Below are 15,489 nucleotides of genomic sequence, written 5' to 3' on the forward strand. Positions count from 1 at the left end.
CATCTAAAAGAGGGACAAAGGATATAGGATGGTTTAAATCGGTCTTATTAGAAATCTATAGGGAAGCCCCATGTCCAGCCGTTGACGGGCTATATGATTATTAAAATGGATAATAATTTAAAAAGCCGTTGCGTTACCGCCCGTGTTAAGTTCAGTTTATAATTTCTCTCCTTTCTCTCCCACGCGAAGCTCTTTAAAAACAAAGCATACTATCTCTCTCGAACACGTACAGTACTGGATCTATTCCTCTCTCTCGCCAATATGGCGGACGTAAAAACGGGAATTGATCAGCTGTTTCCCGCCATTACATTTTTTTTTGCCTCCGCGGGAGCAGGTTGTGGCAAAACAGCTGACGGGCGCGGCCGCTAGGGTTCAGTGAATGGTAAAACCTTTTTACGAAGTTTTTAATAATTATTTATGCGATGAATTGTTTGAAATGCTAAAAATATCGCTCGTATCGAATGCAATATTTCGAAAAATACACTTGTAATGTTAAATTGGTGCACCATTACCAAAATTCAGTAGTTTTAGAAATAATAAAGAACTAATAATAAATTTGTGTCTACCCTACAATAATGAATATACAAAAATTACTAGATTTTACAATACAATTACGTTGATATATAAAAACTATGTTTATCTTTGGATATGTAATAGTAATCCCAACGTTGGGACCGAAAGTAGACGCGGTGAGGGTAGACCCACTAATCGGACAGAGGATCGAAGTAAGGAATATCACATCAGTAAGAAACACACAGAGTCTGTGTTTGTCACTAATCGGTGTAACATAACTCCTGAAGATGCCCCGTGGAGGGGTGAAACACGTGTTGAGTGATTTGACGGTGGCAGTTGTGTAATTCGCATTGTTTACCGCATACGCATTTATCAGCGGGCTGGCGGGCGGTGCACTTTGTTGCACGACTACCACTGCGTGTGCGGAAGTGGTTAAATATTGGTCCTTTTCTTACTTAGGATGGACTTCTGCAAGGTAACACCTGATTCCATTAAATATTTAACATCACATCACTTATGGACAACGAGGAAAGTCGTGTGACATTTCTAGAGTAATGCAGAAGGATCACAGGAGAAACCATTAAAAGGAACAATCAGGCAAAAAATAGGTGTATAACTCTTCTCAAGATAAGACAGGAAGGTAAAATTTAAATAATAAACGAAAGCAAATTAAATAAATAAAAATAAAACAAAACAGTACAAAATGTAAACCCGTAGTATTATGGTAATGAATGAAAGGATTAGTAAAAATCGAAAGGAATGAATTAGTGAAGAATAAGTAATAAAAGAATATGAATGATATTTAGAAAGAAAAGAGATATCGGACACCCTCCATCCTTTAGCGTTAAGAGTGAAAGAAAATGTTATGAAAGTGAGAGAAAAAGGGAAGGAAGTTAGATTATATTGGGTGAAAGCGCACGCGGGGACGGAGGGGAATGAGAGGGCGGACCAGTTGGCCAAGAACGCGGCCCTGAAGAGTAAAAGAAGACCTGAATATGAGAGATGCCCCTATATAATCTGTGAATATAAATCCCTATATAATATAATCTGTGAATTTTTTTTGTGAAGACTCCTTTTGTACCAGAGACACGGGATATACGGGAGGTCCTAAAAATGGTAGCTATAAAAAGAAAGTCTAGGTGCGGATGTGGGCAGTATAAGACCAGTCGTTGTGATGATCTTAGTAGGAGATTTGTGATGATGATGTAATCGTGTAGAACTTTTTTCTCCATAATTTATTAAATGATTTCCTTCATTAATGAATGTAACATATAATTCTTCATTATTAAATTTTGTACAGAACCATCTGTGTTCATTATGAACAATATTTGTAATGTCTATCCAACTGAGGCATATTCAACTTTTTCTGGTGTTATCCGTAAAGAAATATTATAAGAATATATAATTTGATTTTAAATTGCTAAATATACTCACGAAAATCTATAATTCTCTTAAAATTAGTGAACATTTGCAGGGCATTTGTATTTAGTTTATTAAACGAAATCTTGATAAAAATCCTATAACGATATAAAAAGATTTTTATGCGTTAATAAAGATGGGTAATTAATTACTTCAATACTGATAAAGGATGTTATAAAAGTGATCACAAAAAAAACATGTCAGAGTTAGTTACAAACTTGGATCAAGTGTCAATTTTGGTAACTTCATACCTTAGAGCTTGAAGCATACCATTATAGGGCAGTTTAGTTTATTTTATATTTAGCACTTTCAGCATTTTTAAAAGGTTTTATTTAGTTCGACCCGTACGGTATTTGTTTATTTGGGTCAAAATTAGAAATTGAAATTTAAGTACCTTCCCGTTGTCAGATTGATCTGGAATTTTGTACACACATTTAATTTAGATGACAATACAATATAATAAATAACATTATAAATCTAAGATGGCCGCCGATACAAAACGGCGGATTACATATGTTTCCTTAACCCCCTGAATATGGGTATCAAATGAAAAGGCTACACTAGTAAAACACGATGATTATGTTAAAATTTAAAATTCAAGATGGACGCCGTTCCAATATGGTGGACTAGGTACATATTTTTCCACAACCACCACAATATGGATATCAAAAAACCGTTTAACTTAAAAGTTTTTTAAATGTATTTATTATGAAGTACAAAGTGGTTAGCGGGAGAAGGTAGTATAGGAAAGTAATTATTTGTTAGTAAAGATATAGATTCATATTTCAATTTCATTTTCAATCACTGTTAATAATATGATTACTCTGAAATATATCAGATTTTATATAGGAATGTGACAGAGTATATATATTATAAATAAATAATAATTATTTTTATCATATAGTCTATCGAATTTAGAAAAACTTTTTTATTATTATAATATAATTACTTTACTTATTATTTCTCAAACCATTGATTTTTTTAATTGATTAATTACAATGTATGTCAGTCGATTTCAAAACTGAATTTAAAAATATACGATTGCTAAAGATGAAAATTATGGCGCAAAGAAAAGTGTAACGTAAATTTGTGAAACTCACATTGAAAAGGTTTCTTATGGAGATTAGGAAAATGATTTCAAACGAACTTGCGAAGTTTTTATGAAATTCGTATGACCAGTGTTGCCAAATGTACTTTAAGAAAATTTATGTAATTGTAGGCATTTCGCAAAAATATATGGCAACACTTTTAGATATTCAACAAGATGGCGACCGGTGGCAAAGAGTATTTAATGCAGTTTATATAAATTCGTATGACCAGTATTGCCAAATGTACTTTAAGAAAATTGATATAATTGTAGGCATAAATGCGCATGCGGCAAACAATGCGAATTACACAACTGCCACCGTTAAATCACTCAACACGTGTTTCATTGAGGGAGGGTTTCGTAGAGGGGCCACGGGGCATCCTCAGGAGTAATGTTACACCGATTAGTGATAAATACAGAGTCTCTCTCTGTGTTTGCACGACTACTGCTGCATTAGCGGAAGTAGCTATATATTGGTCCTTTTCTTACTTAGGATGGACTTCTGCAAAATAACGCCTGAATCCTTTAGATCATGGATGCACAGTCCGCGGCCCGTCGGTCGAATACTGGTGGCCCGCCGACAGCAAAAATAATACTTTCGTACATTCGAAAAATATTGAATTCTATTCCAGAATAAAACCAAACAAAAAATATGTTCGAAAAGTAATTTGAATTTCGCGCGCAATTTCGATTTAATTAAATTATTATCAATTCTTTATTGTCTTTACTTACCTATACTTCTGGCGGCCAGCCCGCCATATGTTCATGATTTTCCCGAGTGGCCCCTAGTCTTAATAAGTCTGTGCAACCATGCTTTAGATTAATAAATATGTATATATTGCATAGGTCATATTGGTTTGACAATAATTCTGATTTCGTTTTGTTCGTTGTTCGACATGTTTTGTTGCGTAAATTAAAATTCACCTTCGCTGCGTGAATATTCAGACAGTGTTGAGAAACGCATATTTAATTTAGAAACCAGTGTTCGAAAATTGAAATGATTCTTATATGAAATCATTTTTTATGACCTCTTGTACCGCTATCTTATTTTTGTGACAGGACTTTTATTTTCTTTTAATAAGTTTTTCATAAAATACTTTTATTTCCGCGATCTTCTTTTACTATAAGATGACTTATGTTCTTTCATACTTTTCTTTTCTTTCTACATTTATTCCACCTTTCCATTTTATTCGATCATTTCATTCCTCACCTTGTTCCTCAATTTTACATTTCTTTATCTTGTATAAAAAAATTTTACACATTTTGTACTATTTACATTTTTTTTTATTTTACCTTATTTGCTATTTTACTGTTTACATTTATTTTTACATTTCAACTTTTGTTTCTATTTATTACTTTTGCCGATGCACCTGCAAAATTGAAGGAATTTTGGACTTTTCTCTTCGTCATTTATTAGCGAGGCTATAGTGTCCTCGCAGATTTTCGTGCTTAACCGGCAATGGGGGACAGTGGGCTACCAGGTAGATCACGGTCTGGTCCACACCCGGTTCACAGAAGCACGAGGGTTCCTCCTTGACCTTAAACCTATGAAGGTACTCATAGAACCCCCCGTGCCCCGTGAAGAGCTGGACCAAGTCCGCGTCCACCTAGACTCTGCGGAGCATGCGGTTGAGATGGCGTCCGGGATATAAAATCATTTATGGGTTTAGGAGTAGAGAATTTTAGGAATAAAAGAAAGCGTTTTTATACTAAATCAAATATAAACAGTCTTACCAACCCAGGAACGAAAATTACAAACCTTCGTAATTCCCGGTAGTTTTAAAAGACAATTTCAAGTCACCTTTTGATCGCAGGTGTATAGAAACATGACGCGTTGGAAACACAAAACAACCTTCAAAATAGTTTGGCCTGTGCTAGATAATATTCAAATTTTTGACAAAACAGACGCGTAGCAAATGTTAAAGAAGAAAAAAAAAATTACCTGCATTCTATTTTCCGGGAGTTTAAAATTAAAATTTCACCGCACTTTTTGATCACACGTATAAAGCTTCATGTGTGACAGTCATAACAACAAAGTAAATGCAAGAGTATAGCAGAGATAGTAATGAAAATGAACAAAACAGATACAGGTCAATAGAAAGGACACAGAGACTCTGTGTTTGGCACTAATCGGTGTAACATAACTCCTGAAGATGCCCCGTGGAGGGGTGAAACACGTGTTTGGGCGGTGGTAGTTGTGTAATTCGCATTGTTTGCCGCATACGCATTTATCAGCGGGCTGGCGGGCGGTGCACTTTGTTGCACGACTACCACTGCATGTGCGGAAGTGGCTAAATATAGGTCCTTTTCTTAGACAGAAATAAATAAATGAATAGTTAAACCAATTAAATAAATAATCAATAATTCTGTGATATATCGTAATAATAAGTAAATTAAAAATATAAAATTGTAAATAAGTGTAAACTTTGTAAATAAATGAGATAACAAAACTTGTGATGTTAAGAAACCAGGCGATGAATGAATGCTAGTTAGTAAGGATAAGAAAGATAGAAATTGTAGAATGTGAGCAGAAGAAAGAAAGATCGTGTGAAGAATGAAAAAAGAGTATGCATAAGTAAAAGATAAAAAAAAGATCCTGTCCTTCCTAAAGATAGTGATACGAAAGGCCCCCAATAGCAGAGTCTATAAAAAACAACAAAGTAAGAACTCGGATGCGATTCCAAGTTCCTGCTATGAAAAGAAGATAAGTGTGGACATGACCTCACTGATGAACAGTGATGAAGATAGGACTGCGTTCTTCAAATGCTGCAGAGCGATAATTGAGAATGTAATCAATAGGAATAAGGTTGAAGATGGTACAGGAAACGTAAGAATTTAAAGGAAAAGAAAAAAACACTAATGTGATAGTGTTTAATTGTGAAAGTAAATAAGTGTTTTAATTAATGATATTATATATAAGATTGTAATGCTATGTCAAATAAGTACGATAGGGGAGACCGTTGGTGATCAAATAGCAGATATAAAAATAATAACAAAGTAATTTGCTTGCGGAAACATTTCTTCCCTTTTGGAAGGGAAAAAGAGCTACCACACTTTCTTACGGTTTACAAGGTTGTGATTTAATTAAGCCTGATAAAACCTTGTAACAAGAAATGAGGCGAGGGATGGAAGGCGATGCCGGATGTTTCACCGAATTGAATGACTTCTGAGTTTCCGTCCTTCTGTGAGCTTCCGTTGTATGACATACATTCACATAGCACTTTAATATACAACAATACCTCGCTTTGCGTCGTTTCGTTTTGCGTTTTTGTCGAAGTTGCGTCGCTGCTTAATCAGTACTAATTTTTACTGTGCGTCGTTAGATTTTCGAAGTTGCGTGGTTTTTGGTTCGAGTCTTTAATTTTTTTTTTGAAAATTTCTTTTTTTATAAAAAGATGGCAACATTTTTTTTTATAATTGCGCCATGCCATCAAAACTCTGGGATTTCTTTTCTAACTAAAAATCAACGCAATTTGAATACAGTTTTATTTTCACTTTGTTTTGCTAATTTTAAGAGTTCAGTTTCAATTACCTAGTATATTGTAAAAGAGAATAATAAAATTATATACATTTTTACGTGTTGTTTCTGTTTACAAAAACGGTAAATATTTTTCCAATTTATTGATTGGCAGAGTTACATTATTTTTGTTTTTTAAATGTTTACTTTGTACAATTCTCTTTTAAAAAAGTTATATTATCGTGACCCTGGAACCTATCTTCGATCTTTACATGGTTTGCTATAGAAAATCTTAATCCACTTTGCGGCGTTTCAATTTGCGTCCTGTTTTTTTGGAACGTAACCACGACGCAAAGTGAGGTATTTGTGTAAATCAAATTAAAACGAAACGCTGTAATGTCATAATTTTGTTCAAAATTTTATTTAAATTTATTTTAGTTGATGGCGTAGCAAAACGCGCAGCTATGGCAGGTCCCAAAAAACGGAGCCATTTTAATAAAATACAAGATTAATAATAAAAGATCACTTTTCCAACAGTGGACATATATTGCTGGTGATAAAATAATTGACACATCAATCAAGTGGATGACTAAACATCACAATAAAACTAGACTCGTCAGACAATAATGTTTACAAAAATTTTCCTCGACTACCCACGTCATACGTTTATCACTAAATCCTATTATTGTTCAAATCATATCTGATTCATTGATGAAGCAAAAGTAGATTGCGGCAATCGCTGATATCGCACGCATTTCCTACTCTACCACAGATAAACCAGATAAATCAAATAGCAAACTTAACAAAGGATTTGTACGATCAATTAATATTTATTCTTTGACATGAACCTTATAATAAATACTTTATGTGATACTGTTTACTAAACTTAAATGAATTGTAAATTTTAGAATTCATAAATAATTCATTTTAATCATTATTTCAGCAATAGATCGTCCACAACTGGACACATTAATGTGATCAAAAAGTAAGGTGAAAAAGTACTTTGGATTTGCAATGTCTTTTTTTCTTAACACATACTCAAGGATGTCTCTAGTTTAGCTAGTGTAGCGCCCGTGTGCAATCAAACCCTGGCGCCCCCTAGGCCTGACCCCCCTCCCCGGCTATAACTATTAACTTGCCATCGTAACAAGAAAGTTTTTTCATATTCCAACAAGCTATTTTATAAGTAGGTATAGCTCGCAGTATGGTATTAGCTACGGCCTTTCTTCTTATGACGGCAGAATAACACTCGTTGTTTTTATGCCTGTAGCACATCTCTGTTGCGAAACTAAGCGGCGAACCGCGATAGATGAGACGATGCCCTTAGCTGTTTCAGGGAGCGCCATGGGGCTGAGACGGCGGCGCCCGTGTGCATTGCACACCCTGCACTATAGGTTAAGCTGCCCCTGCACATATTAGGTCAATATAAATATATTATACATATATAATCAAGTCTTCGTGAACAACTGTCTTCGACGTATTCTCGGTATATACTGGCCTGAGAAAGTCTTAAAAGTAAATCTCTGGAAACGCTGCGGTGAGATGCCGATTGACCAGCAGATCAAACGCCACAAGTGGAACTGGACAGGCTACACGCTCCGAAGAGACCCTGATCACATACCGAGGCAAGCTCTGGAATCCTCAAGGAATGCGAAGACGTGGCCGCCCGAAGCAAACCTGGCGGACGATCACTGCAGAAGTGAAGGCAGTTCGAAAGCATGAGGCTCAAGACAGCTCGGGATGGCGACGTGCTGTGGACGCCCTCTGCCACATCTTGGGTACATAGGAATAAATGATGATGATACATATATAATCTGTATTTATTTTCGGAGACGGAAGTAGCTTCGGTATCGAACGAGCAAGTTTTCTGGATCTAGGCCGCTTCTAACTGTTCCTTTTGCAAGGGTTATGTCCAACTGTGAACTTCCTATCGTTAAAATGATGATGATGTAATACTGTGATCAAAAGTAGTGTAAAATTGTAATTTAAAACTCCTAGGTATTAAGAACGCAGGTATTTTTTTTCCTACATCGGTAGAACTGTCTTTGACATTTGAGTCTGTTTATCAAAAGTTGGAATAACATTTGTCTCAGACTAAACCATTTTTTTCACCTCTAGTCAATGTCTTGCTGCAGGTTCTTCGCAAGTTTTTGGTCAAAATACTCGACTGATATCGTTCCGCAACCACCGTATTCGTCTGATTTTGCTCCGTGACTTCTGGCTGCTCACAAACGATTAAGGAGATAAAAACAGAAACGCAGAAGGTCTTGAAGGACTAAAAAGGCTATTCTGTTTCTAGAATTAAAAAGAGCGTTGACAAAGGTGCGAGTTAATCTGACGGGTATTACTTTGAATGGGTTGAAATTGGTTTGGAAGAATAAATGAATACACAGTGGTCCATTATGGTCAATATTGAAAATTGTCAAATTATCTTACACTTAGCTCACTAAGATCATGAAATAAAATTAATGAAGTTTATTTTAAAATCCAAGTCTCTCGTTCTTGAAATATGTTTACTTTCAAAATATTGTAAATAATAATTTTATCGTTTTCTATTTGTGATTCATAGAAACTTTTACCCATATTGTGGTGTATACAATACCCTTTTTAACGCCCCTGAATAAATTCATGTGCGCTCAAGCGAGCCTATTAACGCCATTGCCACCCCATGCTAGACTTGAAGGGCTCTGTTTGTCACCCTTACTTCCCGGTGATCACATGAGAACTAAATGCCTCGTTTTATTGATCCATTAAAACCTATTTTTTCGACAAAGAAACTATTTCTGGTATGATTCTATGCACCAGTTACATGATGTTTTTACATGATGATAAAAGTTTTGAAATTATAATTAGAGTTAGTAATAGGGTATTGAATATTAATATATGGATTTATTATTTTTGACTCGGTAGTTTAAAATCGAGTTCTGTTGATAAACAATTACGCCATATTTGTCTACCTTACACTAGTTACTGTCATTCTCTGACTTGACTACAAGATATTTTTAATCGTCTGTTAGATTGTTAAAGTTATATTATAATAATTTAACGTTTATAATTAACTTAAAAGTTAACAGTTGTAATTATAATATGATTAATAATATTTTTACAATAAAAAAAAATTCAACAAGTAAATATGTAATAAAATTTCCGAATGCAAGCTATTTGTCAAAGTGAAAGATCGTTAACGTCAAAATCGAAATTTAATTTTCACATGTCAAAAGTTGTTTCGTATTTGTGAAAATGCGAAGAGAATTTATATTATTATTGTTGGGAATTATATGTATATCGACGCTTTCGTCGCTGTTGTCGGGGTACGTGCCGCTGGAGGTGGACCGGGTGTTGTTGGACACGGTGGTAGGAGCGGTCGGCGCTGGGAACTTCTCGTACTGGCAGCTTGGCCATAACGGACCCTTGTTGCTGGAGTTGACCTCCCTTACTGGCGATGCTGACCTCTACGTGTCTGATACTGTAAGGTTGGTATATAATTTGGATGCGGAATGTATGTTTCGCTCATAGGCTTGATCAAGGCCCGGCGACATCCCTTCATAGTGAACAACATCTCACACGAGTTATAAATCTAGTTCACAGACCTTTCCGCTCCGTGAACTCAGTACCGATGAAGCTATAAAATCAGGGCTAACAGCATTAACATCTTCAGAAACAATAGACGAGTTATAAATAATTCAGTTCAGTAGAAATAATAAGCAAACTTTTACGATTTTATATTGTGAATGCAACCTCAGCCTCCTTTCGTTTCAAGGTTCTGGCTGGTAAGAATAGATTAAAAATTTTGGTAAAATATGAGATGTGATTTTTATTGCTCTACATCTAAAATAAATAATATCTGGTGAAAATATTTTTTTTATTTATGTAAATAGTGAACATACAGAGAGAATATACTAAGCCAGCTGTCTAATTGTTAAATATATGAAGAAGATACATATATATATATGTAATGTAAGTGTATTCACTTTATTAGATACACAATACGGTTTATTTTTATTATCCAAAGGATTCTAAAACTAAATTTAACACAACACATTGATTTATTTTTATGTCTCCCAAGGTGAACAGATTCACCATTTTAAGTGGCAATGGTCAGGTTGCATAGCACATAGAATAGATGTTTGTGGGAGCTTTCAAGTTCTAGAATGGAGAGTGCAGACTAACTAGTGATATATATCCTTGCACAATGTGGACAGATGAACTTAGTGATGTAGTCAGAATACGCTGGGATACAGGGTGCTATTAACTTGTCCTATTGAAAATATATTGCAGTGGTGGAGGAATGGCATAGCAATGAAATGTAAATTTGTGTTGCTGAGGAATACCAAGGACATTGGGAAGAAAAAGCATCTTCCCCAAAGTATGTGTCTAAACACAGTATTGAGGCATACTACTGTATTCATAGAACTTTGAGACCAATGAGTCTGGGTTTTTTAGTCCAGGGAGTAGATGGAAATAATGAGCATAACATAACTTTTGTTTCATAAAGTTGGTCATTGGGAGACACTGGATGCTGACCAATTTCAATATAAATTATTTATCAATCTTCTATGCCAAGGTATTTCTTCTTCTTTTTAGCTGATGAACATCCACTGCTAGGCCTAGGGCTCCTTGCATTGCCCCTGTTCAGAGACTTTCTGCAACCTTAATGTCATTGGTCTTCCTAGGGGGCCTACCCACTCGGCAATTGAGAAGAGATATATTTGTGAATTTAAACTTGTTATTACATTTCAGACCAAGCTATGAGACTGATATGAACAACTTCAGCTCCGTCACCTGCGGACCGGACCTGGTCAGCATACCGGCTGAGTTCCCTCGTCCAGTTGGTAAGTGTAGCTTCTTGTCAATGAAGTTCTACAATTACTAAGATGTCTTATCGTAATTAGAAATTGTGACTGCCTATTGTAGATAGTTTTATTTCTGGCATAAAACATTGTTAAGTATGTTAACATATAGTGCTAGGAACAAATATATATATATATATATATATTTTGTACATTATTTATTAACAGTTGAAATAACTTTCACCCGCACTAAGCATTTTGTGAATATTTTTAAAGTGCGAACAGCTAAGGAGTGGAAAAATCTAGCAGCGTAATTGTTTCCAGACAATAATAACAGTCGTGTTTAATATGGCCCCCACTTGTGGGGGCGTCTTGTTCCACTTGACCTAAGACAGAGACTCATATATCAAATATCTTTTCTATTTTTGTCCTTTAGTATTAGGGAGACCGGAAAGTAATGTTGCTTTCTTAAGTTAAATTCTGACAACTACATTTTTAACAAGTATATATTTGTAATCAACAACATATTCACCTTTGTTATCAACAACCTTTTGCCGTTTAGTATACAAATGTTCAATGCCAGAGCTTAACCCAAGTTAGAAATTCCAGCAGTTAACAAATCAGTTGATTTTCTGTAAAATATGTCAACAAACTACATTACTTTCCGGTCCCCCTAATACATACTGTCTCTTGTCAATTTTGTTTACTTCATCACATGTCTTGCAGTTTTACTATTTACATTTTCAATTTTCTGTCTTTATTTAAGGTCAGGTAGGTTTAAGTCACATTCAAATTCTTCGACCTCAGGACGTGACGATAAATATATAACACGAAGAATATTTGATGTATTTATCATATTCAGGTATTGGTGTATTTGGTCACTGGTCTCACTCAGTGTCGGAGTACAGCATACAAGTGTTCCTGGATACGTCGGCAGTGCTGAGCGAGGAACAGCTGCAGGCCATAGAACGTGGCCAGCATGGTGGTGGTGATAGAACTGGTGAGTTTATAGCCACCTAGAATGGTGAGAAGATTATTCTCGTTTTATGTTTAATCTATTGAAACAATGAAGCCAATATTTATTATTTTGAATAGGCTATGCTAAACATCTTTAAAAGATAAATAAAACTCAGGCAATTTTATCTTCTATATAATATTAAATACAACAATGTCTCTTAATATTAGGTTTAAAATTTTTAATACAAAATTTTTGATTTGCGGATTAATTGGAATATAAATAGCTTCAGGGATTATTAACCTGTGCCTATTCCCAAAATATAAGGCAACTTTTTCATTAACCTATTTCAGTTTGGACAAAGAACAACAATTAACAAGTTTGTAGGTACTTTGAAATAATTATATCATATAGAAATACAATACTACATTTCCATCCATGACTATGGGCAATGCAATCAGTACGTGAAACATGTAAGCCCTTGGAAATCCCCTTGTTCATGAGTGATATTTGTAATAATCCACCTGTGGTGTAAAGCAAACAAATTGGAGGGAACTACAAATTGAATAAACAGATTAAAATAAATGTTACATAAATACATTTAGAAAACTTTCAAGTTAAACGGTTCTTTGATACCCATATTGTGGTGGTTGTGGAAAAATATGTACCTAGTCGACCATATTGGAACGGCGTCCATTTTGAATTTTAAATTTTGACATATTCATCGTGTTTTACTACTCATTTATTACCCATATTGAGGTGGTTAAGGAAAAATATGTAATCCGCCATTTTGTATCGGCGGCCATCTTAAATTTATAATGTTATTGATTTTATTATATTGTAATATCATTTAAATTAAATGTGTGTACCAAATTTCGGATCAATCTGACAACGGGAAGGTGCTTAAATTTCAATTTCTAATTTTGATTGATAAATAAATTCCGTACGGGTCGAACTAAATAAAACCCTTTAAAAAGATAAGGAGGCTTTCTACTGTCCTTTTGTAGAGATATTACATATTTGATTACTTATACGACTCTTGGTTCCATCATTTGAAACACTTGGTATCTTTGTTTGCATCCGTTGTATCATTATTTCATCACTTTATTGGTCTACCCCAGAGTTCCCCAAACTTTTTTGTGTCATAGACCCCTTGCCATGTTTTTCCGTGTTGGGTAGACCCCCTACTTACCTGATATTGATTTCCTGTAAATTTCTAACTGTAGTGAAGTTTAGTGTTAAAAACTTAAAGTAAAAACACATGTTAATTTATACATTTATTAATTTGATTTAAATTAAAACTACTCAAAATAAAATTTTGTATCTGTTATGTAAAATATATGTAACATTTAATAAACTATAAATAAAATAACATAAGCAATAAGTTAATATTTTTAGTGAGAAGGATGAACTTGATGCTTTAATAATAAATTATCAACATTTGGTGTCAATTTTGTAAGGGTTAATCTTAAATCTCCTCGGCTAATGATGTCCAGTCTGTGGACTCCCATTTTTATTTCACGGACCCCCAAATTTTTTTTCGCTAACGTAGACCTCTTGCAGGTTGTCATAGACCCCTAGGGGTCGAAATAGACCACTTTGGGAATCACTGGTCTACGTACTACTACTCTCTTCTTTTCTATGCAATTATTTTAACGATAAGAAGTCCACTGCTGGACAAAAGTCTCCCCCCATAGGCTGTCAATAGAACTAACATGGACTGGTCTGCATTCAGCGTCTTCTAATGATTTTAACAAAGACATTTGTGACCGGGTGAACATTCCACAATATGCTTACTGGTACATTGTCTTCCACTATAGAATCCCAAAATCTGCTACTGCTACTTCAACTTGTCAATATGACTAGATCTTCTTATGTAAGAAGATCTATTTATATTGACAAGTTAAAGTTGGCACTAATCGGTGTAACATAACTCCTGAAGATGCCCCGTGGAGGGGTGAAACAAGTGTTGAGTGAATTAACGGTGGCAGTTGTGTGATTTGCATTGTTAGCCGCTTACGCATTTATCAGCGGGCTGGCGGGCGGTGCACTTTGTTGCACGACTATCACTGCATGTGCGAAAGTGGCTAAATATTGGTCCTTTTTTTACTTAGGATGGACTTCCGCAAGGTAACGCCTGATTCCATTAAATATTTAAGATCTTATTCCTGTTTCTAAATAATTATTAAAAAAATATAATTTTATTTGGTACAGAAATGGAAAACAAGAAACGGGAGAAGGTGGCCTCGAAGAAGACAGAAGAAGAGAACAAGCCCAGGTTCCTGAAGCTGTTGAACATTTTGGATATGATCTTTGAGATGTTTGTGCTGTAAGACCTGGTTTGATGTGGTCGGGTTCCGACTGGCATTGACTGTTAATGTTTGAACATTAAAAGCGCAACCCCTGTACAAGATGGTACTTAGTTATGGATGAGGAAGTATTTTTATAGTCTCGAAGTTGACATTTTTATAAAATACAGCATATGATTCTACCAGTGAATGCGGTAAAGATTCTAAAACTTGTCATAGACCACTTTAAAAATTTTGCCGGTTCCAGTGGACCCCATCGGTGAAGTCAATCCAAAACTCTTTGTTATTCAAGAAACGTTGAACCTCAATTTTTTTCACATCCCAATGTATACCCACCTAGATCCTTGGGCTTCCATCAGTACCAGTTTGGCAGCTAATACTGCATTACCTCTATTTTCATGAACAAATTTTTAAAATGGGCAATAAATATAAACAAATTGATTAGTGTTTTATAATTTTTTTTTGCTTGTTCAGGGGGCTGCATTCCCTAAAAGGTTTGGTCTCTGTGTTTGAGTGATATATAAATGTTGACATTGAATCCCATGGTAACTCCATCATCACTAACCAACATCGCTCGGTGTTATTGATAGACAAGTGTGAACTGCATCTTCCTTTATCATCTTAACATCAGGACTTCATAGCTGGATATAGGCCTCCTGCATTTCCAATGGGCAGTCCATCTTGTATCTTCCAACTCCTTGATAAGGTCTGTCCAACTAGTGAATGGACTTCCAATACTGCGGTTGCAGGTCTGTGGTCTCCTTTGCAGAACCTCAAGGCTCCAGCAGCCTGTTCTATGAATCTTCCATTTAATTTACAGTAGACTTAATTTTGTTGTGATAAATCATTAAAAACAATTGTATATGTGTTTTGTTTTTTGATAAGTTTGTAAAGGTTTTTCTTTTGTTACAAATAAATATGCAAAACATCCATTGTATGAACAGCCTGTAGTTTGATTT

The 15,489-nt window shown here is 35.0% G+C and overlaps 1 protein-coding gene across 1 annotated transcript; it reads left to right on the top strand.

The window, feature by feature from the left end:
* The first annotated feature begins 9,675 nt into the window (after nucleotides 1–9,675).
* LOC137926308 (UPF0669 protein C6orf120 homolog) lies at nucleotides 9,676–14,820 on the top strand. The gene is made up of 4 exons (XM_068769908.1): nucleotides 9,676–9,949; nucleotides 11,217–11,308; nucleotides 12,129–12,266; nucleotides 14,436–14,820. The coding sequence occupies exons 1-4, from the start codon at nucleotides 9,717–9,719 to the stop codon at nucleotides 14,552–14,554; spliced, it is 582 nt and encodes a 193-aa protein (XP_068626009.1). The 5' UTR covers nucleotides 9,676–9,716; the 3' UTR covers nucleotides 14,555–14,820.
* Nucleotides 14,821–15,489: the final 669 nt, after the last annotated feature.

This window comes from Battus philenor, unplaced genomic scaffold, assembly GCF_028537555.1.
Source record: "Battus philenor isolate CCGP_79_NKW_IND1 unplaced genomic scaffold, ilBatPhil1.0.hap1 SCAF_29, whole genome shotgun sequence".
NCBI lineage: Eukaryota > Metazoa > Arthropoda > Insecta > Lepidoptera > Papilionidae > Battus > Battus philenor.

What these genes read in the sequence shown, in the direction of transcription:
- LOC137926308 (XM_068769908.1), top strand. Translation starts at nt 9,717, where the DNA reads ATGCGAAGAGAATTTATATTATTATTGTTGGGAATTATATGTATATCG. An exon ending in TGAGTTCCCTCGTCCAGTTG is followed by an intron (nt 11,309 to 12,128) that starts GTAAGTGTAGCT and finishes TATCATATTCAG; the next exon opens with GTATTGGTGTATTTGGTCAC. An exon ending in TGGTGGTGGTGATAGAACTG is followed by an intron (nt 12,267 to 14,435) that starts GTGAGTTTATAG and finishes TATTTGGTACAG; the next exon opens with AAATGGAAAACAAGAAACGG.